We start from the raw sequence: 25582 nt of genomic DNA on the forward strand, positions 1-25582 counted from the left end.
GAGGCTTGGGATGTTGTCCCCCATTACCCCCCAGGCTGTTTCAGGCACTGGGGAGCTTGCTGAGGGGTGCCCCAGTACCACTTGTAACCACACATCTCCCACCACTCTTGCTGCAAGAGTTCTGGTGGACATCACCTGCCCCTCCCACCCCCACAGAAGGAAGAGGCAGAGGCCATGCAGTAACATTCCCCTTTAATAGCCTGGTGGGACCTCCAGTGGTGGAGGGGTGGGGTGCCCGAGCCCCAGCCACCCGGTCCCCTTAGCCACCCACCCCAGAGCCCAGAGTGGGGGGCTGGACAGCACCCAGCTGGGGGCTAGACAAGCCAATTCATTTCCCATTGCTGAGCGGGTCGGGGGAGGCAGCGCCGACCTTAATCACATGGTGGTTAAAAAAAAATAACTAGGAGCGGGTGGCAGGGAGGGGAGGCAAGGCCAGGGCATGGGATTCCCCCACCGGCCACCCCATGCCCCCCACCTGTGGCCCCCAATAAATATTTGCAGGGGACGCCGGGGCTGGTGGCCCTGGCAGGGGTGGGTGTGCGCCAACCCTATTTCAGGCAGCGCTCGAAGTAGGTGGAGCCGATATAGCCACCCCGCATGGAGCGCTGCACATTCTGCTCAAACAGCCGCCGGTTGTTCTGCAGGACCTCGGCGGCCTCCTTGTTCAGTGGGTCTTCGGGGTTGGGCTCCTGTGGCCGGTATGGGTGGGGGTCAACAGGCCCTAAGAGCAGAGAGGGCCAACCTTCCCCAGCCTCACCCACCCACCCTTACTCACCAAGAAGAGATACTGCAGGCCATAAATTATGGAGTTTATCGTAAGGACTGGCTTCCAGTCCTCTCTGTGGACAGAGAATCAGGGTCAGGGGCTGGTGAGTGGATTGCCAACCACAGAGCCTGCTGGGACTGAACTGGTCAGGCCCAGGGCACAGGATGGTGCAGATGTGAGAGGCTAGGAGGAGAGCACACAGCAGGATAGGCCAGGGAGAAGGCTAAGGACGAGACTTAAGGAAGAAAATGTCGAAAGAAAAGATAGAAAACCACAAACCACAAGAGGGAGGGAAGGGACAGGGACCTGTGCAGTCTAAAGTCGGGGCCCTCACCTGAGGATGTTGAGGCAGACGTTGCCCTCGAGGTCAATGTTGGGATGATAGACCATCGTCTCACACTTCACCTTGGGGGGATCATGTGGGTAACCCTGGCCCACCTGGCTCCAAGAAGAGAGAGAAGATAGAGAGGCGCCCTAGCAGTGCCTGGCTGGGGCAAGCCTCAGCTGTTGCCTCTATCCCTCTATCCCTGCGCACCCGGGACTCACCTTAAAACTGAACACAAACTTCCCGCTCTTGTAGAAGCCCTGTGAGGAGAAAGAGAAGAAGTCTTAGGACACCATCCTGCAGGGCCTGGCATGTAAACCAGGTCTCCTAATTCCAGGTGTTCCCCCGCCCAGCCCCCTGGCCCATGCCTGGGAGTCCAGCTGAGTGTGCCTTACCTCATCAGGACAGATAACCAGCTTGAAGTTGAGGAGATCGTCTGGATCTGAGAAGCTGATGTCACACGTCTTGGGCAGGTTCAGCTCGTTTATGTCTGAGTTTGCAAAGCAGAGAAGCAGAACAAGGAGAGGGAGAGAGGAGAGCACTCAGAGCAGGCGCTGGCATAGCACCCAGGCCTCCTCTAGGATCCTCAAGGCTCTGTCCTGGCTGTGCCCCACAGCCCCAATCCTCTCCCTGCTCTTTCTGCTTCCTAGTCTCCAGGCAGACTCTTCTAGGTCCACAGCACGCCTCAAACATGCATTTTCAACTGCGGCTATGCTGTATCTCCTGGTCCAGGGTAAGTTCCAACTCTTTTGAATCCATAGCCTCAAGTCTCAGCACCCAACATCTGGGTACCCAGCTCCAAATACCCCCACCCCTGTGTGGCCCCCAAGAGCCTCCAACTACCCCAAACACCAGGATCCTCAGCCATACCTCCATTTTCTAGTGGACAATGCTGGTCCCCTCCTGTCCACCCAAACTCAAGGACCCTGCCCCCCATCATCTCCTCACCAATCCTGTCCCCACTGATCCTCCACTTCTCTGGTTGTCACCCTAAATTCGGGGAACCCATCCGACACTCAGGCACATGAGTTCCCATTCCTGTACCCCTCTAAGCAGCCTCTAAGATTCCCAGCACCTCCAGCATAATACTCTAAATGCAATCCTACTCCCATCTCCAATCCCTGGCACACACTGTTCTTCCTTCCTCCACGTGTCGCCCCAAACCCTAACTTGCCATGTGACCCCCCAGACCCACAAATCGCAGTGCCCAAAACTGACTACACTCCATCTCACTTTCAGAGTCCCCAAGAACCCAACATACTCCACTAAATCCTCTCCGATTCCTATCCCCAGCCCTCAGTCTCCCATCCAATCTCCTCTGCCTATCACCCATGTTCCTGTCTGACCCCCAGACTCTCTGGAGTCTCCAGCTTCCTACTCGCTCTCCACTGCCTAACTCTCCGATTCTCGGTCACTAATGGAAGGCGTCTGGCTTTCTGGGTATCCTAAGTGCCCCACATTCGGCCCCCTATCTTTGACCCCCTTCCCCCGTGACTGCATTACTCACTCCTGATCTTCCATCACACCGACACCCACCCTAACCTCCGACCCCCGGTGACTGCATTAACCCACTCCTGACTCCTACATCACCTCACCCCAGGCGCTGACCTCCGACCCCCACCCCCATCCTCCGACCCCCTACCCTTCTGGATCCGCAGCTGCGCAGCCGACGCCTTCTTGCTGCTGCCCTTGGTGCCGCCCGCCGACTCCTCCTCCTTCTTCTGCTGCTTCAGCGAGAACAGCTTGATCATCCTGCCGCCGCCGCCGCTGCCGCCGCTGCGGGGCCCGGGACCCCGGCCACCCGGCCCCCTGCCGCCGCCCGCGCCGCCTCCGCCACTCGAACCCGCCTTCGCGGCCTCCTCCGCTGCTGCTGCCGCCCGCCCGGCCTGCCGCGCCGCTCCGCGCCCACCGCGCGGCCCGCGTCGGCTCCCGTAGTCCGGCTCCGGCCTGGCCCGGCGCCTCGGGCTCGCTCGGCGGCGCTCGGGCCGACTCGGCTGTTCTCGGGCCTGCTCGGCCCCGCCCCCACCCGGCCGCTCCCTCCTCCCCCTCGCCCGCTTAGGTCCCCTGAGGCTCAGCTGCGGCCGCGCCGCCTGTCTGTTCACTCGCTCCCACCGCGAGGGGGTGCGGCTCGAGGGGAAGGAGGAGGCGGCGGCCGCGGTGGCGGCTGCCGTGTACTGGAAGAGGCTCGGCTTCCGCGGCGGCAGCAGCTTCGGCGCGGAGGTCCGCAACGGCCTCGGGCGCCCCACCGCTTCGGATATTTCCGCCGCTTGCCCACTTCGGCTCTTCTCGCCCGGCCTGCGCTGTGCGCCTGCGCAACCGCCGCCGCTGCCACCGCTGCCGCCACCGCCGCCCAGCGTTGCTCCGCGATAGGTCTTGATATTCGGACTTGTTCGGCTGGACTCGGGTATTTCCGTTCGTGCAGGCCGTCCTGCGGTCATTTCCGGGGACGCTCGCGGGTCCACGCATGGGCGGTGCCGCCGCCATCTTTAAGTAGGGCAGATGGAGGTCCCTCGGCTCGCAGTCCGCCTGTGCAGGCTGCGGCGTGGGTGGGTCCTAGAGGCCTTGCCCCAGGAGGTCACAGTGGCAGGGTGATCACGGCGGGCCGGAGCCCGGGCGGGGCCATAGGCTTTGCCCAAAGAGGGCGGCGTCGGGGGCCCTGGGTGTCCCATCGCAAATGCCACGCACGCGCGGAGATTCTGGCTGAGGTAAACTAGCAAATAAAACGTGTATCGTGCTGGAGAGTGGTAAGCACTTCGGGGGTTGACACGCGTGGACACTGGCTAGGACGTGGGGCGGGGGCCCTCTCGGAGCCGGGCCCGAGTTCCCGCGGAGACGCCCCGCGACCTTCCGCCGCCCGTGCGGCCAGCCTCCGCTCCAGTCACACCCGGCGCAGCGGGCCTCGGAGGGCGGGAGGAAGCGGAGCGGGCCGGCGCGGGGACTTCCGGCTGTCGCCGCGGAAGCCGTCGGGCGGGTGAGCTGCGCGGCCGGGGGCCGGGGGCCGGGTGGGTGGGCGGGAGGCGACCTGCCGTCATCGCCCGGAGCCCTGGGGAAGTAGTCTTGGCCGTCCCGTCGGGCAGGGGTGCTCCCGGGCTCCTCTCGGCTTCGCCTCAGGGGAGTCGCCCTGACGCCCGCTCACCCCCAGCGCCTCCTCAGACCCGTCCTGGTGTCCGTCTCGGCCTCTATCATCACCTCCACCTTTTCGGGTCTTGGGCTGGCCCCAGCCTCCTTCCTTAGAGTTCCCGCCTTGCGGGTTTTCGGGTACCGTGGACGTCCCCGGGCTCCTCGGACTGCTCCCTCTTTAGGCCTTCACTTCTCAGTACCGCCATCCCAGACACCTCTGGTTGTGCCTCTGGTTGTCCCGTAATCCCCACATTCCCAGCGTCCTTTCTTGGCTCGAGCGCCGAGTGCTGGCGAGGTGCGAGGATGAGGACGAGGACGAGGACTCAGAAACAGCCAACAGCCCAAGTTTGGGGCTGACATTGCAACCATCCCAGCGTTCTTAGGCTCCAGACATGGCTGGTCACGGGACTCCGGTGGCCCCTCCAGACTCCATCTTCCTCTGTCCCTTCCTGTTCTTCTCAGCCACCCTGGTTTCCCTGCCCTTGTAGGGGCCATCGCCAGGTGAGGGTTGATGACCATTCAGTGTGCAGCCACAGTCTCAAGGGTGTTGCCTGTGGGTCAGCTTAAACCATGTGTCCATCCTCAGGCCCGTTTCTGAGGCCATCAGTTGAAGGCCCATCTGAGGATAGGGTATTGGTTCCTTGGAGAGGTGGTGCTTGCTGCACTAGTCAAAGCTCGACTCTTGTGGTCTCTGACCTCATGGCTTTCCCACCATTAGTGGGGGAAGACTTAGCCATGCAAGAAAATGCCGAGCCATGGGGCCTGGGCTAGGGAGGAGGCGATAGCTGAGCTGAGACAGGGTTTTGGGTTGGAAGTGGAGCACCTGTGTTTTCCTTGTTACTCTCATGGTACAGGTGTCGAGCGGTGAGAGTGCCGTACCCCTTGGGCCTGCATCCTCTTGGGACACAGCATAGGGCTCCACATATCAAAGGTCCAGAGGGAAGCTGGGACTGGCACCTGGAGGGATTGGGCAGCATATGACAGGTGAAGAGTGAGGGTGCAAGTGCACCTGGTGCATCAGCATAGCCTCTGGGACCTGTCACTGAGAAGCAAGGGTCTGTTTTGGAAACGAGTGGCAGGAGTGGGCAGGGAAGGGAGGCTGAGTGCTGTGGGCCTCCAGGCTGGAGATGGGTGGCTGGCATCAGAGCAGTGCTGGGGGTTGGAGAGAATTGCACAGATTTGGGAAGCTTGGGGTTGGGGGTAAGAATAACTGGGTGGATGTGGCATGGGGCGGGTGTGCTTGGGAGCAAATTGTATGGGCTCAGGTACAGATGATCCAGGGACAGGCTGGTTGGGCACTGTTGTAACTTCCCCAGGTGACCAGTTGTCTTAGGGGTTCCTCTCCTGCCTTCCTCCCGTGGTTCTGGCCGAGTGAGGCCAAGTGGTCATTCTGTCCAAGCCCTCAGCCCTGCTGATAGTATGGTAGCACTTGGGTTCACAACCCCCAGCCTGGCATGCAGGGCTGTCCCCAGCCAACTGCAGAAATGGCCCTTCATGGGGGACTCTCCCATCACTTCATGTTTCTGTCTTAGAGGACTGGCTCAGCAGGTGGGTCTGTGGACTTACGACTTTGGGCACGGGGCCCTGGCCTGTTGTTGCCATGCCTTTCATGTGTGTTATAATTTTTCCTGTGTGTAATATCAGGTTCTTAAGTAGTCATATGTGTGCAGATTTCTCTTCATGCTCTTCAAACACCAAGATGATCAAAACAGGAGAGTGAGCTTTCTTGTCCTCTTTGTTTCTGATTATAAAATTCACACAGGACTTGAAAAAAAATCCATGTTACAGGATTTATAAAGTTCGGCAATACTCAACCTCACAACACTAGCAACCTCAGTGTTTGTGCGCCTTCCTTAATCTGACTCCTAGCTTCCACCTAGGGACCCAGGGACTGCTTTCTACCCCTCTGATTTGTATATCCCAGGTCACGGTCCTTAAGAGTTCTGTTTGTGGTTAAGGGGACAGAAGTATTGGCCTAGGGCCCAGGCGGCCTCCCCCCACCTTGCAACGGTGCCCCACGGAAGTACCCCTACATGGGGAGTTGTTGACTTTGCCAGATGTAGATGCCCGAGTGGCCCTGGTCCTGGCTGGGGGTAGGTCAGGGGGGTGGTGGAGAGAGGGGTGGAGTGGGGGAGGGAAAGAGGCAGGGAACACACCTTCTCTGGGATGGCTACTAGAAGCTTCTGGCTGAGGCTGGCTTCTTTCCCTGATTTCGGGACCCCAGTCTTTTGGCGAAGTCCAGCTGTATCCCTGGAAGAAGCTTAGACACATGAGCCTCAAAAGGTTGTTCTTAGAACCCCTCAGGCCAAGGGCAGGCTGACACCTGCCCAGAGTGGGGTTTATGTCCCAAGCCAGATCCCGATGCACGAAGATCTTTCCTTTGGCACTGCTTCTCATCCCGCTTTTGGCACCCAGGGTACCCACTGGTTGGGGATGGGGGGGCGCAGTAGGTCAAGAGCCTGCACAATTTGGATGGAAGGGAAAGATAATCAGGGCAAGAAGCAATGGCATGTGAGAAGTCCAGAGGGTTCCGGAGATGCCAGCCCAGTGCGCAAGCCACCGAACCTGCTCTGGCAGCATCCGCACTTCTACGTAAGCTGCTCACAGCTGTGCTTCCTGTGACTTGCCGCTGAACACATTCTTCATAGGGACCACCACCCAGTGTTGGGGAGCCCTTGGGGGTTGCACACCTGGCCAGGGTTGGTGGCAGCTGTGGCCCACAGAATGTGAATGATCACTAGGGGGATAGAGAACTGGCCTGGGGCCTCCAGTGGACTTTGATTTCTGGACAGGTTGGGGTATCCTAAGGGGAACCTAACCTCAGCATCCGCTGGTAGTTAACATGCATGAAAGAATCTGGATTTCCAGATAAAACCTTCTAGCTTTTATGCCTAAGAAATAGCTTCCTAAGGTTAAAGTTTTATAGACACACCCCCAGCTCTGGCCTGCTGGGCCCCAGTTTGCTACTTGTCCTGCCCTTGATGATCTTGGCTGGCAGGGGAAAACTGGGCCGGTTCTCACCTGGCAGTTGGCTTGGCCCATGGTTGTGCGGGTTGAAGCTGTCATGGCAAACAGTACAGGAGCCGCGGAACAAGGTGGCACCCATAGACCTTGGGAGGGGCTGCTAGGAGTCTGTGGCTCTCACAGAGACTGAATGGTTGACGAAGTGGTAGATGGTGGGGGGGAAGAGGGACCTGTGCGGGTCGGGAGGCACCGAGTGTGTAGATTTCCAGACCCACGTTCCATCTACTGTTTATTGAGCACCTACTGGGAGCCAGGTCCTGAGTGGGCCCGTCTGTACCCAGACTTGATCAGAGGCCTCACAGCAACCCTGTGAGGTTAGTGTTCGGAGCGAAGACCCTTCCCCCCAACCAAAGGCCAGAAGCGGAGATGGAGAGAAGGTACAGCGAGTGCCGTCACTCCGCACTGTGGATGCGCTGGTGCTGGATGAGCTTGGTGCTCTGGTGGAAGCGGCGGCCGCAATCCTGGCAGGCAAAGGGCTTCTCGCGCCGGTGCGTACGCAGGTGCTGCGTGAGCGTGGGCCGCTGGCGGAAGGCCTTGCCGCACTCCGGACACGCGTAGGGCCGCTCGCCCGTGTGGATGCGCCGGTGCTGCGTGAGGTTGGCGTGCTGCCGGAAGCTCTGGCCGCAGTCAGGGCAGGCGAAGGGCCGCTCCCCGGTATGGATCCGCTGGTGCTCGGTGAGCCGTGACACCTGCGTGAAGCCCAGGCCACACTCGCTGCAGTGGTAGGGTTTCTCCCCGGTGTGCGTCCGCTGGTGGCGCGTGAGCTTCAGACGCTGGCTGAAGCGCTGGCCACACTCCGGGCAGGCGAAGGGCTTCTCGCCCGTGTGCACGCGCAGGTGCTGCGTGAGCGTGGGCCGCTGGCGGAAGGCCTTGCCGCACTCCGCGCAGGCGAAGGGCCGCTCGCCCGTGTGGATGCGCCGGTGCTGCGTGAGGTTGGAGCGCTGGCGGAAGCTCTGGCCGCACTCGGCACAGGCAAAGGGCCGCTCGCCACTGTGGACTCGCCGGTGCTGCAGCAGCACGGAGCGGCGGCCGAAACGCTCCCCACACTCCACGCAGCCAAAGGATTTGTCGCCCGTGTGCACTGCCTGGTGTTCCAGGAGCATGGCTCGCCGCGCGAAGCTCTCACGGCACTCGCTGCAGGGGAAGGGGCCGGGGGGCTCCGGGGCGCCGGGAGGCGTGGGGGGTGCAGCGCCCGGGCCCGGGGGGTCGCCGTGGATGCGCTGGTGCTGCAGCAGGTTGGAGCGCTGCCGGAAGCTCTGGCCACACTCCGTGCAGTGGAAGGGCTGCTCGCCCGTGTGCACTCGCCGGTGCTCCTCCAGGCGCGCGCTGCGCACGAAGCCCTGACCACAGTCGCCGCACACAAACGGCCACTCCTCGGTGTGCGTGAGTTGATGACGCAGAAGGTGCGAGCTTCTGCTGAAGCTCCGGCCGCACTCGTTGCACACGAATGGCCGCTCTCCCGTGTGTATCTTCTGGTGCCTCAGTAGGTTGCTGCGTTGGCTGAACACCTTCCCACACACGTCGCAGCGGCCACCCCGCCCCACCCCGCGGCCTGTGCTGGGGCGACCCCGTCCCTGGCCTTCGGTCCTGGGTGTACGCCAGCGGCCAGTGGCCAGTATGGGGCCCAGGAGCTGGTGAGGACCCTCGCTCGTGGGGTTCTGCTCACCTCCGGGGCCACTGGGGAGCACAAGTGCATGTGAGAAGCCACTTTCATGGGAGGGCGACCGGAGTTGGTCTGTGAGGCTGGCCATGCCGAGGTCCCACGGGATGTGGAGGTGGGGGCTCACAGTGCCTGGGCCAGCAGAGATGCTGTCCACGTGGAGGGCAAACCCTGCATTGCACAACGGGATCCACTCAGTCACACCAAGAGAGCTGTGCCTAGACCCATTCCAGCCCATGGTAAATAGGGTGAACTAGAGGGACCTGAAACTAGCCAGTGAGGCAGAACCTAGTATGAGGAAGATTTAGAAGACGGGGACAAGCTTTCCAGGCCTGACTTAAGTTTGCAAAAGTTGCCTTTCTGGAAGGGCTGCAGGACACATATGGGACAGGTGGCCTTGCAATAGTGATGGTGGTTTCTACAAATACACTCAAGTGGGTGGGTCTGAGAGAGGTTGGAAGTGGAGCCAACACGAGAGAAATGGGGATCAGAGGGGACAGGCGGCCGCACTTTGGTCTGACATGCCTTGCTTGAGAAAAAAATCAATCTGACCCTGAAGAAGACTCAAAAAGTTTGGGATTAGAGGTACCAGGTAGCTCTGGCCATGGAGGTGAAGGGGCGAGGCCACCAAGCATGCTGGGGAGGCTGTTCAGAACTACTGCATGGACCAGCCCTGGACTCTCTCAGCAGAGAATTCTGAGCAGATAGCAGGCACTGATGTAGCTCTGATTCCGGGATCTCTTCTCTCATTTTGGCAAAAGGCTGGGTTGAGGGTGTGAGACCACACTGAGGAAGCAATATAGCCAACAGCCAAGGAATACACATTCCAGAAACAAGGGAACAAAACAGTGGAGGGAAAGGAAATCAGAGAAGTAATTCAAACCAGTTTCCCACAATTGAGAGGGACAGATTTCATACCGAAAGGGCTCACCAACAAAGACGATGAGAAAACTCTGAAACAGAATTAGTAAAAAGAATTCTTCATGTAGCCCCACTAGCCTAATATAGAATGTTAGGTAAGTGTTTTAAGAGATAGAGCATCTCAGAACTTTTTATCTGTCATACCATGGTTCCCAGGAAGGTCCACCAGAACAAGGGAGTAAACCAAGACAGAGGCGCAGTCCAGGAAACAAGGAAGAGGAAGAGAGACTGGATGATGGCCGACAGAGAGCAGTATAGCTGAGGTGGACAGCAGGGGCCTCTGGCCTCCTTTTTGTACTGCTCCATCCACGCCCTGTGTCAAGGTCCCTCTGCCCACCCACTGTCTACTAACCTGCTGTCACTGGCAGATCCAGACCCTCCCTCCCCTGATACCCAGTTAGTGGGGGCAAACCCAGACTCTATGGGCCATCTAGGATGCCAGGGCTGGGAGAGGTTGGGGGTATGGGGAATACAGGCCCTGCTCTCAGGTTTTACTGTGGTGGGAAGCAGCACCTGGAGGGAACCTGAACTCAGCAGAGAGCTTGATGGAAACTCCAACAGCCTACTTCATGCCAGGGGAGAGCACAGAAGGTTACGTGCTGCAAGAAAGAGTCCACGGAATGGAGGAACTTGAACATGTTGGACTGAGAGGGCAACCTGAGCAGGGCCAGGAGTGGGATAGGTGAAATATGGTGCTGCCCATGCAGAGGGCCCGGCCCCACCATGCCCAGTCTCACTCACCTGGAGGGAAGATGCCTCCAGCTTCCTCCTGCCACAGGACCCCAGGATGCTCCCTCCATGAAGGCCCCTCAAGTCCAGTTTCACTGTGAGGAGAGGCCTGGTCCAGCACTATTTCACAGCCCTGAAACCACAGTGGTCACTGCTCATCTATGCCCAGCTAGGCTAAGGAAGGGACCCACCTGATCCCCAACCACTGAGGCTCCCCAGACAGGGAGGATGGCCTGTATGGGCTCACCTGGGTCTCTTCAGGCAGGAGAGTGGAGGTGGCCTCCTGGGGATTGGCTAGAGGCCCAGAATCCAGAAGCTCTGTAGAGGAAAGTTGGGGTCAGGTGGCCCAAAGGTGTCCCCACCCCACTGCCCTCCTCAGTGGTATGCCAGATGCTGGAATCCAGACTTGGGGCTGGAGTAAGGCAGAACCCCCCGGAAGGCCACAGGAGAAGCTGTAGCAGGATGAGATGGGCTCAGGACACAGACCCCTGCACGAGCCCTGGGCAGGATGGCCAGCAAGGGTGGATGGGAGCACTGCACTAGGGTCCGCACAGGAAGGAATGAGGGAGAGTGTGGGTGGCCAGCTCTGGCACAGACCTGGAAGAAGTAATATAGAGAGGGGCTGCCTCCCAGCATTCTGGGGTCCTCCCTCAGCCACACCCACCTATATTCAAGCCTGCCACCTACTCCCCAGAGACCAGCTATTGTCTCCCAATGGATCTCCTTGGGAGTGAACCCCACACGCCCCCCCACCCCAAAACCCCAACAGCCTACTTCATGTCAGGGGAGAGCACAGAAACATAGCTGTGGCAGATTTGGCATGAGGGGAGCAGTGATGTCCACTGGCTAGGCAGGATGGGGGTGGGGTGGGGGACACCAGCGCATATGAATAGTTCCATCCAGCAGGTGACCTTTAGGCTGTTGAGGCCAGGCTCCCCTTGTCAACTCCATCAGGCTTTGGGCCATGCGTGCCTCGCGCACCCTCACCTGGGTCATCTGTAACTGTGGGCTCCTCCTTCACCCGAAGGCCCAGTGGTGACGCCTGCGTAGCTTCAGACGGTGTCCTCGGCCCATGTTCTGGAGTCTGAGGCTTGGTTTGAAGGAGGGGCTGGAAGTTGGAGGGCTCCATCTTCTCTGATAGCACCTCCTGACCCTGCACTTGGACTGTGACCTGGGAAGGTGCCCCTCACCATTAGGGACCCATGTGGAGAGTTTAGCTGGGCACAAGCAGTGGATTCATAGGCATCTACCTCATCAAAGGACCCCAGGTCCTGACCCACTAGGCTCTCCAGGGACCTGCATTCCCCCCAGCACTGAGTCAGGGGTAAAGGAACCACCTGCAGTTGCTCTCCTGTTGCTTACACCCGCGAATGCTCAGTGGTCTCCCTCTCTCTCCACCCTGCGTCCCCTCCCATGTCCATGACTCCAGGCGATGTATGGATGGGCCAGGGAGGCTGGCCCTGGAAGCCTGTCTACTCCCACACAAGGTCTGCTGCAAGTGACTCCTTCAAACCACAAGGAACAGGTGTTTGGTCGAGCATGGCACCTGCCAGGGGGAGGCACAGCTGGATACTGTTCCAGCCTGGATCTTGGCTCAGGGCCACCGACTCACCCATCTCCGGGGGCCTCCTGGCTCCTGGCGTAGCCCCTCGACCAGGGCAGCTGCCTCCTCAGGGCTGCCTGGCCGCTGTCCCTCCACACGGGCCTGGATTTCGGGGGGCAGTGCGCACAGGAACTGCTCCAGCACCAGCAGCTCCAGCATCTGCTCCTTGGAGTGCACCTCGGGCTGCAGCCACTGGCGGCACAGCTCCCGGAGTTGGGCCAGGGCCTCTTGGGGACCCACTGCCTCCTCATAGTGGAAGTGTCGAAAACGCTGGCGTGCAGCCTCTGGGCCGGGATCCCATGGGGCAGCCTCACCCTCCTCCTCAGAGTCCTCCAGCTTCACCATGACAGGCCCCTCATCTTCCAGGGCTGTGTGACCTGGGGAGCCTAGTGCTGCGGGCCTCATTGGAAAGACTGGGCTGGGGCTCCGAGGATAATGTCTTTCCCTAGGAGAGGAAGAGGATGAGGCTACTGCAAGGACAAACAGTGGTAGTAAATGCTTATTGAGCAACTACTGTATGCTTCGTTGTTCCATCTTCAGACCTGTACTGAGTGGAAGGCAGATAAGAAAACTGAGGCACAGAGAGGTGGTCACACGCCAGGCACCTGTGTCTCTGGTCTCTAGCTGGGACCTATACAGAGTCTCTGGCATTCCCCTGTTCCAAACACAGGGTGCTTCTTAGGCATATGAAGGCATCCCCCGCCCCCGACCCAAATCCTGCCCTTCTACATGCACCACGCCATCCCTGATGTGTGGATCTCCCACTGCCAAGTAAATGACATCTGCAGTATTCACCACATGGCCATAAGAAACACTCCAGCCCCCTCCCCCAACACCACCCAGAACACCACCCCATCACTGCACCACCCACTCTCCCATCTAGTCTCTCGGACCATTCTCTTCTCAGCTTGGTTCCACAGGGCAGCCTTTCCCACCCCCACACATGGGCAAGGTCAGCTCTGTGGCCACACTTCCAGGCAGCATCCCCCTCTCCCTCCATTCAGTCCCATCCTCTGAACCGGCCCAAGTTATCACACCATGTAATGCCCCACCATTACTTCAGCTCCCTGATTTAGGCAGGGTTAGGAGGTGATGGGATCTTAACAGGGGGCCCACAAAAGCCCCAAGACAACTGGACCAGATGCCTGCAAGCAAGATCGGAGATTCTGATCTTGCCTATTTGCTACGTAACCTTGGTTAGTTTCTGTGAACCTCAGTTTCCCCATCTTTACCGTCCCCCGTAAGTGGGGCTGCCCCCCCTTCCCTCGCCATTGCTGCTCCCTTTGCAGCTGGGAGTAATGTGCGGGCTTTGTGAAGAAATCTGAGTTTATTAAGTGAGTAGATTCGACTTCCAGGGCCGCCGGATCCCGTGGGTCAAAATTCGGATCCTCAAGGTTCCAGGCCAACCTGCAACCCTGGGAGAGAGTTGGACCATTTTTTAAGCCAGCCAGCCACTGCGAAGCTTCCTGAACTACATTTACCAGAAATCCTGGAGGGCAACCTCCCCCTCCCCCCTTCCCCGGCAGGTTTAGTGCCGCCATGGCAACCGAGGGGGCGGGTCTCCGAGACCTTGTCGCCGTGGCGGTGCACTGCGATTGAAGAGCATCGCGCGACAGCGCCCGGCTCGCCGGAGGAGCGCCTAGACCCCTGCTCCGCGCTCCGGGTTCCGCCGGGCAGCCGGAATCCGAGAGTCCGCGGCCTCCGCCCGGGTCCCCGCCCCAGCCTCCCTCGGTGAGAGGTCCCCGCCCTCACCTCCACGCTCAGCGGGCCGCTCCGCGCTCGCGAGCATGCGCACTCGCCGACTTCCCCCTCCCCGGCCGGACTCTGTCTCCCAGAATGCTCCACGCATCAGCCCGAGTGCCACCTTGCCCTTCCCCCACGCTCGCCTCCTTTCCCACCCTCCTCCCGTTCCCCGGGGTAGCGTTGTTCGCAACGACCAGATCACACGCCCGGCCGCCTCTTCCCGCGCTCCCCGCCTCAGAGCCAGGCGTCCATGCCCCGTCTACTTGCGCGAGCTTCTCAGGCGGCAACGGACAGCAGCGCCGTCTTCCCAACCGCGCATGCCCCCCACCACGTTTTCCTCAGTTCTTTACGGGCCTTCCAGGGATTAGCAGGGGTCTGCACCAATCACCGCTCTCACTAGGACGCCGTCAGCCCACGTCTCCATGGCAACCGTTCGCAGAAAAAGGGAACGCCTCCTGCACCGCCCGGCCGGACTGTAAATGGCGAAGAGGCTCGGCCAGGTGCTTTCTGGGAAGTGTAGTCGGCTGGGCCCTCCGTGTGCGCCGGCGCCGGGCGGCGTTCCTTTGTGCCTGGGAGCGGGGGGCGGGGCTAGGACGCGCTATGGTAACCGGGTGGGGACCCGGAGGGCATCTGAGAGGCGGGGCGAGGCGAGGCGGGGCGGGGCGGGGCGTGGGGTGGGGAAGGTGAGGTGACCTGGGGTGGGATGGGGCTGGGGGAGCCGCCTGGGGCAGGAAAGCCGCGCGGGACGGTGAGGAGAGGTGAGGAGAGGCCGACACAAAGACTTAGGAGTGGGAAAGGCCCAGACCCTGTGGGGACCCACTCAGGAGCAGAGAGAGCTGGGAGGAGAAACAGTGAAAGGAACTGAACAGATCCAGGGAAGGAGACCCGGAGAGGAAAGAAAGTCAACAGAGAGGAGTTTCTACTCCCAGAGACCTAGAGAATGAGATAAGAAGCCAGAGGATCCGAGAGTCAGGCCAGGTGGACAGGATGTCCGAGAAGTTAGCAAGGCGGAGGGTCAGGAAGGGATCGATCTGGAAGGAGAGGGAGAATAGATTCACAAAGACAAGACGTGCAGCTATCAAGATCCAAGGGACGGGCATACAGAGGCAAAGGGAGAGAAAGGACAGGCGTTTGAGAGACAGCAAAGATGGGTGGGGAGTTTTCGAAGACCTAGAGAAGGGGGACACCAAGGAGGGACCTGGAGGTAGACTTAGGAAAACTCACCTGAACAATAGCGTAAGGGCCTACTTAGCCGGAGCGATTCCATCTTGAATTAAATAGCCATTTTTTAAATTTATGTAGTAACATGTGGTCGACCAGTCCCTGATAACAGAGCCCAAATACAAGGGCGGGTCGGGTCAGGTGGAGATAACAGAGCCTGAATGCAAGGATGAGTCAGGCCAGGTGGAGACATCCAATCACTATCTCCCTAAAGAATGTGGGCACTGCCTTTTGGGTGCCAATTCTGACCAAGGTGATAGGCTAGTTCAAATAGCTACTATAGGGTGAATTGTAATTCAGTTGGCCACCCGTGTGTGACCTAGCATGACTGTGCAGCTTTCTCTGTGTGTTATCATGGGCCACCTGTGTGTGGCCGGGCTCAACCACATGGCCTTTGCTCTATAAAAGTTAGTCTGTGAGGCTCTGTAAGAGGGGGCCCCGAATGGTCGGTTTGATTTTTTTTTTTTAAGATTTTATTTATTTATTTGACAGAGAGAGATCACAAGTAGGCAGGAGGCAGGCAGAGAGAGAGAGAGAGGGAAGCAGGCTCCCTGCTGAGCAGAGAGCCTGATGCGGGACTCCATCCCAGGACCCTGAGATCATGAGCTGAGCTGAAGGCAGTGGCTTAACCCACTGAGCCACCCTGGCGCCCCAGTCAGTTTGATTCTTGATGCTTGGCACAAAATAAAGCTTTGCTTGACCTTCGCTTTGTATCAGTCTTGCTCCCTTGATCACGTACCCTATCAGTAGGCCAAAAAAAAGGTGATTGGGAGCCCTCTTTGTGTTTCCCAGCATTGTCTACCAAGCCAGCTTGGGCTCATCTGACTCCCTAAATGAAGGAATTCTTTCCCTCTGAAGTACCTTTTGATCGGAATCCAGGCCGCACATGCTTGGGGTTAGAGTTGTATCACCCCCAGGGCACTGAGCTGAAATTGAGACACCCGGGGCTGCGACCCCAAGTGCTCCTCATTTCTTTCACCCTTCCTGTTCTTTCTCATCTTCCTGGAACCGCTGGTGCTATCCTGCGAGTTCCCTCCCTGAGGTAAATAACTCTTCGATGCGCACTCACTGAGTTTATTTTTAAGTTTTAAAAAAAATATTTGACAGTCTGAGCGGAATTAATTCTCCAAGATGGGGGACAAACTGAGAGAAAGAGAAAACAGAGCCGGAAATGGAAGGAGGTAGGGAGGATGTTGGAAAGACACAGAAAGTCGGGGGAGGGAAAAACTCGAGAAATGAGGCAGAAAGCCAGCTTCAGGCAGAGGCAGCCTCCGCTGCCCCCCGCTGGCTTCTAGGCGCAGCGGCCTCGTCGCCGAACTACATTTCCCGGCGGGCTCGGGGGCGCCCGGCGCAGGGTTCGGCGCGCTGTCAGGGGCGGGCCCCACGCCGACTCCTCCAATCCCGGCAGTCCCCGGCAATCTTCTGCCTCCGCCGAGAACATGGAGGTTGAGCTCGGCCGCCTCAGGAAAGGGGCCCTGTAAGGCAGGACACAGGGAAGAGTCGCAGCCCCAGCGGCCCAGCTGAAGCAGCCGACCCACGTCGCGGTCCGGAGGTGAGGGCGGTCGGCCGCGCGGGGGCCTGGGTTTCGGTGGCGGGGGCTGGGGCGCCGTTTCTCTTGGTCCTGAGCGGCGGGAAGAGCACGGAGAGAGGCCTTTGAGCTTCAGTCCGGGACGAGCGCGGGGTGGGGGCCGATTGGCGCTTCCGGCAGCCCCGCGGCTCTATGGGAATTGTAGTCTCACGGGGACAAACCCTGTCTCCCACCCAGACCGGGCCGCGAGCCTCCCCGGGCGGCGCGCTTGGAGGCTTCCTCTCGAGCGTGGGAGGGAGGGAATGGATGAATGAACATACGGGTGAATTAATTTAAAATCATGGGTGAGCAGAGGAAGGCGTGGATGTTGGAGAAAGAACAGAGGCTCGTGAGGGGTTCAGAACTCGGGGACGGCTTCCGGGCAAGAGGAGCCTTTCCCATGCCCACCCACCCTTCCCTGCCTCCCAGGCTCGAGGGTCCCGGGCCTGTGCCACCTTGTTTCAAGCACGCGCAGCCCACGAGTCCCTGAAAGAATTGATGCGACACCGACAGGTGCCATAGGCGCTGTGAAAACAGACCTTCACTCATTTGTTCGTGCTTTCACAGGCACGCCTTCAAAAATTTTTTTAACTGATCAGGTGCTACTTTCACGTGGTTCATAATGCAGAAGGGACAAGATGAAAACTGTCTCCCACCGCCGTACTTTAAAATTAATAATAACGTACTTGAAGTTTAATAATTTCATCATCAAGCGCCTACTGGACGCACTATTCCTGGGCCTGGGGACACAAGAGAGCTCAGCCGACACAGCTCCTGCCCTCAGGCAGCATGTGACAGATGTATAATAAAATGTATGTAGGGAGGGCCTTTTTGATTAGGTTACATTTGAGCAGAGATCTGTAGGAGAGGGAACTAAGCCGTGCAGATAACAGGGAAGAGCCTGAGCCCTGGGCCGAAGGAATCAGGAGCACCCTTCGTCTGCCCCAAGGATGTGGGTAGGAGCGAGCCAAGTAAAGGAGGAGGCTTTGAAGTGCTTGAGGAATCTGGTGAGGATTGTGGCTCAGAACTGGGAGAGCTCTGAGCAGAGCAGGGACAGGATCTTAGTGCTTACTTGAATCTTTGTGGCTGCTGTGTGGAGAACCACCTTCCTCCTCTATTCCCAGATGTTCTCTGGGGTGGCACGAATTATATTGGTTTCCTCCTGCATTGGTTTTCTATGACTGCTGTAACCTATTACTGAAAAAAGAGTGGTTTAAAATAACACAAATATGGGGACCTGGGTGGCTCAGTGGGTTAAAGCCTCTGCCTTCGGCTTGGGTCATGATTCCGGGGTCCTGGGATCGAGCCCCGCATCAGGCTCTCTGCTCAGCGGGGAGCCTGCTTTCCCCCCTGCCCCCTCCCCCATCTGCCTCTCTGCCTACTTGTGATCTCTGTCTGTCAAATAAATAAATAAATAAAATAATAATAATAAAAAATTATAAAATAACACAAACGTATTATCTTGGAGTCTTGGAGGTCGGAGATCTGAGTTGGGTCTCAGTGGGCTAAAATCAAGGTATCAGCAGAGCTGTTTCCTTCTGGAGGCTCTAGGCTTTAGTGGTCACATTGCCGCTTTCTGAGTGAAATCTTTTGCCTCCTCTTGCAAGGAGCCTTCTGATTACATTTAGGGTCCGTTTGAATAAGCCAGGATAATAACCTGATCTCAAGATTATTGACTTAATCACACACACAGTGTCCCTTTTGCCATATTAGGTAATTTTAAAAAAGATTTTATTTATTTGACAGAGATCACAGGAGGGGGGCCGGAAGCAGGCTCCCTGCTGAGCAGAGAGCCCAATGTGGGGCTCGATCCCATAAGAGATCGTGACCTGAGCTGAAGGCAGAGGCTTAACCCACTGCACCACCCAGGTGCCCCACCATATTAGGTAATTTATTCATAGGGATTAGTACTTGGACGTCTTTAGGAGCCATTATTCAGCCACCCACACTGATGTTTGATGTCTTTGGGTGGGAAGCATGGAAATGGGTAGCTTGTTTGCTCATCGGTGTGTGGGAAGTGGGTTTCTAGACTGTCTCGTGGTTGCAGGAGGTTTGCTGGGGGAAGAGAGCAAAGTCTCCTAGCAGACTTTTCTTGATCTCATAAGCTAAAACTAAGGGACAGGCTCCTCTAGATGCAAAGAATGATTGGAATTGAGTGTGCAGTGTTTTCAGCAGCAGGAAAAGAAGGGATTGGGCACACCTCTGAGGCAGTGGTCAGCAGGGCTGGGTGCTCTTTGTCAGAACATGGGAGGGCCAGCTGGTGGTTGGCACTTCCATGTACTTACACATTAATGCCCATGTGTCCTTGTCTTACAGGCAGAGGCAGGTATGGCAGGAGAGGCCAAGGGGTTGCCATCGTGGGCACACTGGTAGCTACTGTGGAGGGCACTGGGGAGAGACGTCATCAAGGTGCATGGCCCAGGGAGGCGGAATGAAGACAACTCCCCGGCTGCAAGTGTCGGGGAAGGCATCCCTCGGTGGGATTGGCCTCCGCCACACTGCCAAGCGGGACCGAAAGTCCATCACCTTGCATGTGAAGTTAGAGGTGCTTCGGAGGTTTGAGGAAGGCGAGAAGCTGACTCAGATTGCCCGGGCCCTCGGGCTGGCCACTTCTACTGTTGCCTCGATCCGTGTCAACAAAGACAAGATCCGGGCCAATTCTCAGGCAGCCACGCCGATAAGTGCCACACAGCTGACCCGCTGCCGGGGTGTGGTGATGGGCCATATGGAACGCTTGCTGAGCCTCTGGATCGAGGAGCAAAAGCGGCAGAACCTGCCTGTCAGCACGCTGCTCATCCAGGACAAGGCCCGACGGCTCTTCATGCAGCTGCAGCGTGAGCAGGGTAGTGGCACTCGGGCTGAGACCTTTGGGGCCAGTAATGGCTGGTTTGCCCGATTCAAGGCTCGCCACAATGTGCTTTTGACAGATGAGCCGTCTGTGGCTGACACCCAGGCTGCTGCCCACTACCCCCCAGTGCTGCGCACCATTCTGGAGGAGGGCTGCTACTCACCACGCCAGGTGTTCAATGTGGACGAGACTGGCCTGTTCTGGAAGCGGCTCCCGGAGCGCATGCTGCTGGCCCTGGAAGGGGCAGCTGGGCCTGGCCTCAAGGCCTCTAAGGACCACCTGACCCTGCTGCTTGGTGGCAATGCAGCTGGTGATTTCAAGCTGAAGCCGCTGCTGGTGTACCCCTCGGAGAACCCGCGTGCCCTCAAGGGCTGCTCCAAGGCCGGCCTTCCGGTGGTGTGGCGCTCTAACCGCAACGACTGGCTGACGCCCAGCATCTTCCAGGAGTGGTTTACTGGCTGCTTCTGCCCTGCTGTGGAGAGCTACTGTGCCAGCCACGGCCTCCCACACCGTGCCCTGTTGGTCTTGGACAGCGCACCCTGCCACCCTGCTCACCTGGGTGGCCTCTCACCCCATGTGCGAGTTGAGTTCCTGCCCAAGAACACATCGGCTCTGATCCAGCCCATGAACCAGGGTATCATTGCCACATTCAAGGCCTATTACCTGCGCCGTGTGCTTAGCCAGCTGGTCCAGGAGACGTCTGGTGAAGACCGACCCTCCGTGCGGGAGTTCTGGCGCAGCTATACTGTTGTGACTGCCGTGGACAATATAGCCAGAGCCTGGGCAGAGTTGCAGCCCGCCGCCATGAACAGTGCCTGGAGGAAGCTCTGGCCCGAGTGTGTGCCTCTTGGCGCTCCCGAGCCGGACACTGTGCCTCAGCTCCGCCGCAGCATTGTTGCACTAGCCAGCCACGTGGGCCTTGGAGATGCAGCCGAGGCTGATGTTGCCAACCTCCTGCAGGCCCATGGGGAGCCCCCACCCCACGGCCTCCCCCAGGATGCAGAAGATGGTGGGGACATCTGTGGCTCTGGGTTGCCGTGGCAGGCAGGGAAAGCCTCAGTCTCTGGAAAACCAGAGCCAGATTTCACAGAGGCTGTAGTGGGTGTGGGGACTGAAGATGCTGATGTGGGTGCTCTGAGCCCTGAGCACCTGGGCCAGGCCCTGTCACACTTTGCTGCTGGTTTACGGGTCCTCCTGGAGAATGATCCAAACCGGGAACGCAGCCTCCGGGTGTCTCGGGGTGTCCACTGTGCCCTTGCCCGCCTCCGGGAGCTGCACCGGGAAAAGAGGCGACAGGCCCGGGCAGGTGCATCCTCAGGAGGGCCCATGGCAGTGGCACCAAGGGATTTGGCAGGAAACCTGCCCTTGCCCCAAGTGGGGCCCACAGAGGGTGAGGAGGTGGCTAAGGGCACAGGTCATGAAGGTCAGACCTCTGGCTGTCCTGTATGATTTGGGGCTTGGGCTTAACCTCACATGATCTCTCTCTAACGATGTTTTGTTTCTGGAGGTCAGATACTGCTACTTCTTCCCCAGGGTTCTCATAGCTCATGTTGTATTCTTTGTGTAGTGACACACAGGCTTGGGGAACAGAAGGGTGGTGTTCTCTGATTGGCAGGTGAACTGCGGGGCCCAGGGAGTGCCCACCCATGACAGGGACACATCCTGTAGTATGGTCTTTGCCCAGCACAGCCTGCCAGGGCTGCTGTGTCAGGGGCCAGAACTGAGACCTGCCTCTCCCATTTTCCAAACCTGACTTCTTACTCCCTACACCATTGTGACCCTTCCTTGCCAACTGTAGGTGAGGGTTTCCTGCTCTCAACATGACCTTTTGTCAGTTTACATGCCATCTTCATGGCCTCTGTTGACCCGGGTCTCTGGTACCTTCCCTGTGCCTGAGCACTTTGATTCTCTGTGGATTTTGATACTGGGGATCACCTCCTTTTTTGGAGATGTTTTCCTCCCTGAGTTTCTGTACTGTAGTTGTCTTGGTTTCCCTCTAGCCTTTGAGGTTGAGCCTTTTGTTACTGTGATGGTCTCCCAGTTCTGGTGCTCTTTGGAAAATACTATCCACTCCTCTAAGAGCTGGATCACCTCAGGGTTAATTCCTAGTGCACTGGCTGCAGCCCAGCCTCTCCCTGAGCTAGACCCTGAGCTCTGATTCTGATGGATATGCCCCCAGCCCAGTCGTATTATCTCCCCTAATTCCAGTTTGTTTTCCTGTTCCCCAAACTGTAACAATCGGCATCATGGGGTGTCCACCTGACTGCAGAAATACCACTTGGGTCACCAAAACAGTCAGCAAGGGAAGGTCTTGTGCTCCAGCTGGATGTGCCACAGGTGATGGGGTAGGGATGTCTGGGCTTCTGGACTCCTTTCAGCACAGGTGCACGTGTACGTGCACACATGCACATATACACACACAGGCACGCCAAGAAATAAAAGTGGGAGAAAGGATTCCTGTTACTTCTGTCCCAGCTAACACCGCACTGATGGGCTTGCTGTCAACATATCCCTGGGGCTGGGGGCCAGGGAGGGGTTGAAGGGCCAGCCTCACTGGGAGAAAGGTCAGATGAGGCCCCGTGCTTGCTTTCCTGGGGAGAATGGTAAGAGGGATGACAGAGAAGGGAAGCTTTTCTTAGGATTCTGGTGACAGACCGGATACATTGCACAATTTAGGAGCACTTGTAACGCGCCAGGTGTTGAGGAGACCAGGGTGAGTGAGACTGACTTCAGGAGCTGCCAGTCCAGAGGTTGTTACATTCTACGTGACAAGGCTGTGACAGGCGACTCCAGGAAGGACCCCCACCTAGCCAGGCACGGAGGACTGGACGTGACAGGCAGGCTTTCTGGGGAGTGTTGTCTCAGCCTCCAGGGACCTTGCTGACAGTCAGGAAACCCGTCATTTCACAATGCCACACGGTACAGAGGGGCTTGACAGAGGCAGCCGGGTGCGGTGGGGTGGCTGGTGAGAGCCCAAGGACCCGGAGGAGGCCGAAGGGGGCAGGCGACCAGGTGGGAGTCCGAGGCGGAAGCTGGCTGGGCGGAAGGGTAGTTAGGGGACCGCCGCTGGAGGTCGTGCAGGCGTGGCGATGGGCGGTGTGGCTCCAGGGCTCGTTTCTCCAGGCGCCTGGCCGGGGAGGCCCGGGTGCCTTCAACCAGCCGTTCCCAGGCCCCTGAGCGTTTCAGGGAGGCCCCGGTGGTGGATCACGGCAGCCCGGCGTCTCCCGGGAGATGCCGGGTCTCAGCCGGACAGGCTGGTTCTCCGGCTCGCTGGGGACATTGGCCAGAGAAGCTCGCCGCAGAGACGGTCTTGGACGCTTTCCACCGCGGGCGTGGACCGTCGCCATAGACACGCAGAAGCAGCGGGGATACCGGTTCCCGCCCCTCCGCGAGCTCGCGTGGGCGTCGAGCGGGGGCGGGGGTCGCCCGCGGGCGGAAGGGCACAGGCGCCGGAAGCAGTCGTTGGAGGGGCCGGGGACTCCCGGTTCCCAGCCCGGGGTGGTCGGCCGCGGCCCTTGCGCGGCGGGGCCGCCCGTGTGGCTCCGGGGCTGGTGCGTCGGGCGCAAGGCAGCCAGACGCGCCGAAAACGCGCGGGCCAGGGCGAGCGGCCTGGCGGAGGGCGGCGGCGGCGTTGGGGCCGAGGAGCGTCGGCCCTTTCTAGTCCTCGAGCGAGGGCGGCTCGGGGGCCTCGCGCGGGCGGGTCCCGCCCCGGAAGTGGCTCTGGGCTGGGCTCGGGCCGGGGTGGGCGCCGCCGCCCCCTGCAGCCGACGTTCCCCGGCTTCCCGCCCGCGGTGGCCCTGCAGAGGCTGCTCCGCGCGGCTCCTTCCGAGCTGGGCTCCCTGTGGGGAGTCCCCGGGTGGCCGCAGCCCCGGCTTGTGTCTCCTCCCTGCGCCGCTCCGCGTGCGTCCGCCCGGAACGAGCGCCCCGGCCTCGGGGAGCAGACCCCGACCCCGCGCGGCGGGAGGCGCGGCCCGAGCTCCTCCCGCCGCCCCCGTGCGGCTCCGAGTGTGCTGCTGTGGCCGTGACCTCCTCGGGGCGCCGGGCGGTGCGGCCGGGTGGTGGGCCGTTGGGTGCGTGTGGGGACCGGAGCGGCCGGGCCTCTGAGAACAGGACGTTCGTTGGTGAAGGCCGGGGAGCCAGTGGCCTGCGGAGGACAGTCAGACCGCGGTGGACGCTCATGAGGAAGAAGCGCAGGGCCTCCAGTTACTGCCCCACATCCCGCCCCCGGGAGCTGGTGTTTCAGGACCCATTTCTGAACATTTGTAACGGTCTCTTCTCCCTGCGCGCACGTGCACCGCGGAGGTTGTTCTAAACTAGTAACAGTGGGATCTGTTGTAACCCGCGGGTTACTGCCTGTTTCCCACCATTTTTTGATCTTGACTAATTGGTTTGGTAAAGTCTTAGAATATAGGTGAGGTTCGGTGGGGTGAGTTCCGGAGCCAATGACCCAGAAAGAATTCTTGAGATGTCTTTGGTGCAAAATGGTGGCTTATTTTTTATTTTTTTTTAAAGATTTTAAAGTTTTTTTTGTTTTTGTTTTTGTTTATTTCATTTGACAGACAGAGATCACAACCAGGCAGAGAGAGAGGAAGGGAAGCAGGCTCCCTGCTGAGCAGAGAGCCTGAGATCATGACCTGAGCCACCCAGGCGCCCCCAAATGGTGGTTTATTAAGGCCCGGGGGCAGGACCCATGGGCTGAAAGCTGCTGCCCGGGGTTGTGAGGAGTGGTCCGTTATATGCTTGCTAGTTGGGAGGGGATCAGGGATGGCATAAGTCTCTGAGGAGTTTTGGGAGCAAGGTTTCCAGGACCTGGAGGGGCTAGCTGTTGTTGGGAAAAAGGTGATTCATTACCAGTAAAAACCTTTGTTGTGAGACCCTTAGATGTGTATCAGTGGGCCATATGCTTGGGAATGATTGTCAACATGTATCCTGGAGGGTTTAGAGATAAAGTTTCCAAAGGAATTGTTAAAGTAGACTGACAGGGTCCTGGTTGAGAGTAGGGGGGTCATCAGGCTATGATTGCCCTTTGCCCTTCGCAAAGTGTTAAGGTGGAGGCAGTTGAGTCCCTAGAGGGATGTCACTGTGCCTGTTTCAAGGGCTTGTGAGTGGGTAAGGACATTTAATAATTTTTCTTCTGCCCTTGTTTCCCACATCAGGTTTGAGCTGAGCCTCTCAGGCTTGGTAGGAGTCTGCCGTGGGGGAAGGAAGGCCTTCCAGTGTAGGAGTCAGCTGTTGCTATCCCTGTGCCTGGCCCATGCTGGCTGCAGTATAGCTGACCCTAGCTTCCGTCTGCCCTTCCAGTCTGTGTCCCCCCCCCCCCCATCACTCTTGCTGGTGCCTGGCAGATGGCATCCTTCACTTGCTCAGACCCTCCCTGGGCACTCACCCTCTGCTAGGTCCCGCTTGCACTTCTGCTTGGGTGCTGGTGGGGTTCTCTCAGGTCACTGAAACGTGGCATGTCCGTGCCCCCTAGCCTCAGGAGCAACTCTCCTACCTTTATCCAGTCGAGCTTGAGCTACTGTACACTTGCGCGGGGTGGGCTCACTCTTCTCTTAACCAAGTTCCCAGTGCCAGGTGTTCTCTTGAGGGCAGAGGTGGGGAGGGAGGTTGAGGCTGGATGTATCCCCTACCAGGTTGACAGCCAGCCAGACTTGGGTTCAGTTTCCTCAGTAGCAAGTGGCCTTGAGGGTGTGTGTGTGGAGGGGGGATCCCCAAGATCACCCTTAGACTTAATGATTTGCTGGAAGGAGTCGCAGATTTCAGCAAGGTCGTTATACTCATAATGGTTGATTATAGTGAAAAGATACATAGTAAAATCAGTGGTGGGAAAAGCTGTATAGTCTGGGAGACAGTGGCCACGAGCTTCCATGTCCTTTGCCAGGGTAGTCGTGTGGACACTGCTTAATTCTCACAGCAATGCTGTGTGACAGTGCGGCAACCGGGGATGCTTACCTGAGCTCTGGTGGGCGGGGTTTTTATTGAGGGTCAGTCACATAAGCATGGAGCATACTGACTTCAGTTACTCAAATCTCAGCTGCTCCCAGAGGTCAAATTG

The 25582-nt window shown here is 58.6% G+C and overlaps 3 protein-coding genes across 4 annotated transcripts; 1 reads left to right on the forward strand and 2 right to left on the reverse strand.

Moving 5' to 3' along the window:
• Positions 1–175: 175 nt before the first annotated feature.
• UBE2M (ubiquitin conjugating enzyme E2 M) lies at positions 176–3823 on the reverse strand. 2 transcript variants are annotated; one of them, XM_080829568.1, is made up of 7 exons: positions 2935–3039; positions 2734–2815; positions 1487–1581; positions 1313–1351; positions 1101–1204; positions 776–839; positions 176–689 (listed from the first exon to the last, which is right to left on the reverse strand). In XM_080829568.1, exons 5-7 carry the CDS (start codon positions 1154–1156, stop codon positions 549–551), a joined length of 261 nt encoding a protein of 86 aa, XP_080685694.1. In that variant the 5' UTR covers positions 1157–1204; positions 1313–1351; positions 1487–1581; positions 2734–2815; positions 2935–3039; the 3' UTR covers positions 176–548. The 2 variants fall into 2 exon arrangements, with proteins under 2 accessions (XP_080685694.1, XP_080685693.1); XM_080829567.1 differs by having other exon boundaries at positions 2734–3823.
• Positions 3824–5929: 2106 nt separating this feature from the next.
• Positions 5930–12828, reverse strand: MZF1 (myeloid zinc finger 1). The gene is made up of 7 exons (XM_080828709.1): positions 12691–12828; positions 12158–12593; positions 11533–11716; positions 10793–10863; positions 10558–10678; positions 7233–9066; positions 5930–6670 (listed from the first exon to the last, which is right to left on the reverse strand). Exons 2-6 carry the CDS (start codon positions 12551–12553, stop codon positions 7628–7630), a joined length of 2211 nt encoding a protein of 736 aa, XP_080684835.1. The 5' UTR covers positions 12554–12593; positions 12691–12828; the 3' UTR covers positions 5930–6670; positions 7233–7627.
• A 3708-nt stretch (positions 12829–16536) lies between these two features.
• On the forward strand, positions 16537–21979 carry LOC308358504 (tigger transposable element-derived protein 1-like). The gene is made up of 2 exons (XM_080828710.1): positions 16537–16664; positions 18996–21979. The coding sequence occupies exon 2, from the start codon at positions 19093–19095 to the stop codon at positions 20974–20976; it is 1884 nt and encodes a 627-aa protein (XP_080684836.1). The 5' UTR covers positions 16537–16664; positions 18996–19092; the 3' UTR covers positions 20977–21979.
• Positions 21980–25582: the final 3603 nt, after the last annotated feature.

The sequence above is a fragment of the Martes martes genome, assembly GCF_963455335.1.
Source record: "Martes martes genome assembly, chromosome: 17".
In the NCBI taxonomy this organism is placed as follows: Eukaryota; Metazoa; Chordata; class Mammalia; order Carnivora; family Mustelidae; genus Martes; species Martes martes.

Excerpts from the sequence above, each read along its gene's own strand:
- MZF1 (XM_080828709.1), bottom strand. The coding sequence starts at position 12,553 with ATGAGGCCCGCAGCACTAGGCTCCCCAGGTCACACAGCCCTGGAAGAT. Across the intron at positions 11,717-12,157 it reads CAGGAGGCCCCCGGAGATGG|GTCACAGTCCAAGTGCAGGG; the intron begins GTGAGTCGGTGG and ends GCACCTTCCCAG. Across the intron at positions 10,864-11,532 it reads CACAGTTACAGATGACCCAG|AGCTTCTGGATTCTGGGCCT; the intron begins GTGAGGGTGCGC and ends TTTCCTCTACAG.
- LOC308358504 (XM_080828710.1), top strand. The coding sequence starts at position 19,093 with ATGGCCCAGGGAGGCGGAATGAAGACAACTCCCCGGCTGCAAGTGTCG.
- UBE2M (XM_080829567.1), bottom strand. The coding sequence starts at position 3,529 with ATGACCGCAGGACGGCCTGCACGAACGGAAATACCCGAGTCCAGCCGA. Across the intron at positions 1,582-2,733 it reads GCAGCTGCGGATCCAGAAGG|ACATAAACGAGCTGAACCTG; the intron begins GTAGGGGGTCGG and ends TTGCAAACTCAG. Across the intron at positions 1,352-1,486 it reads TGGTTATCTGTCCTGATGAG|GGCTTCTACAAGAGCGGGAA; the intron begins GTAAGGCACACT and ends TTCTCCTCACAG.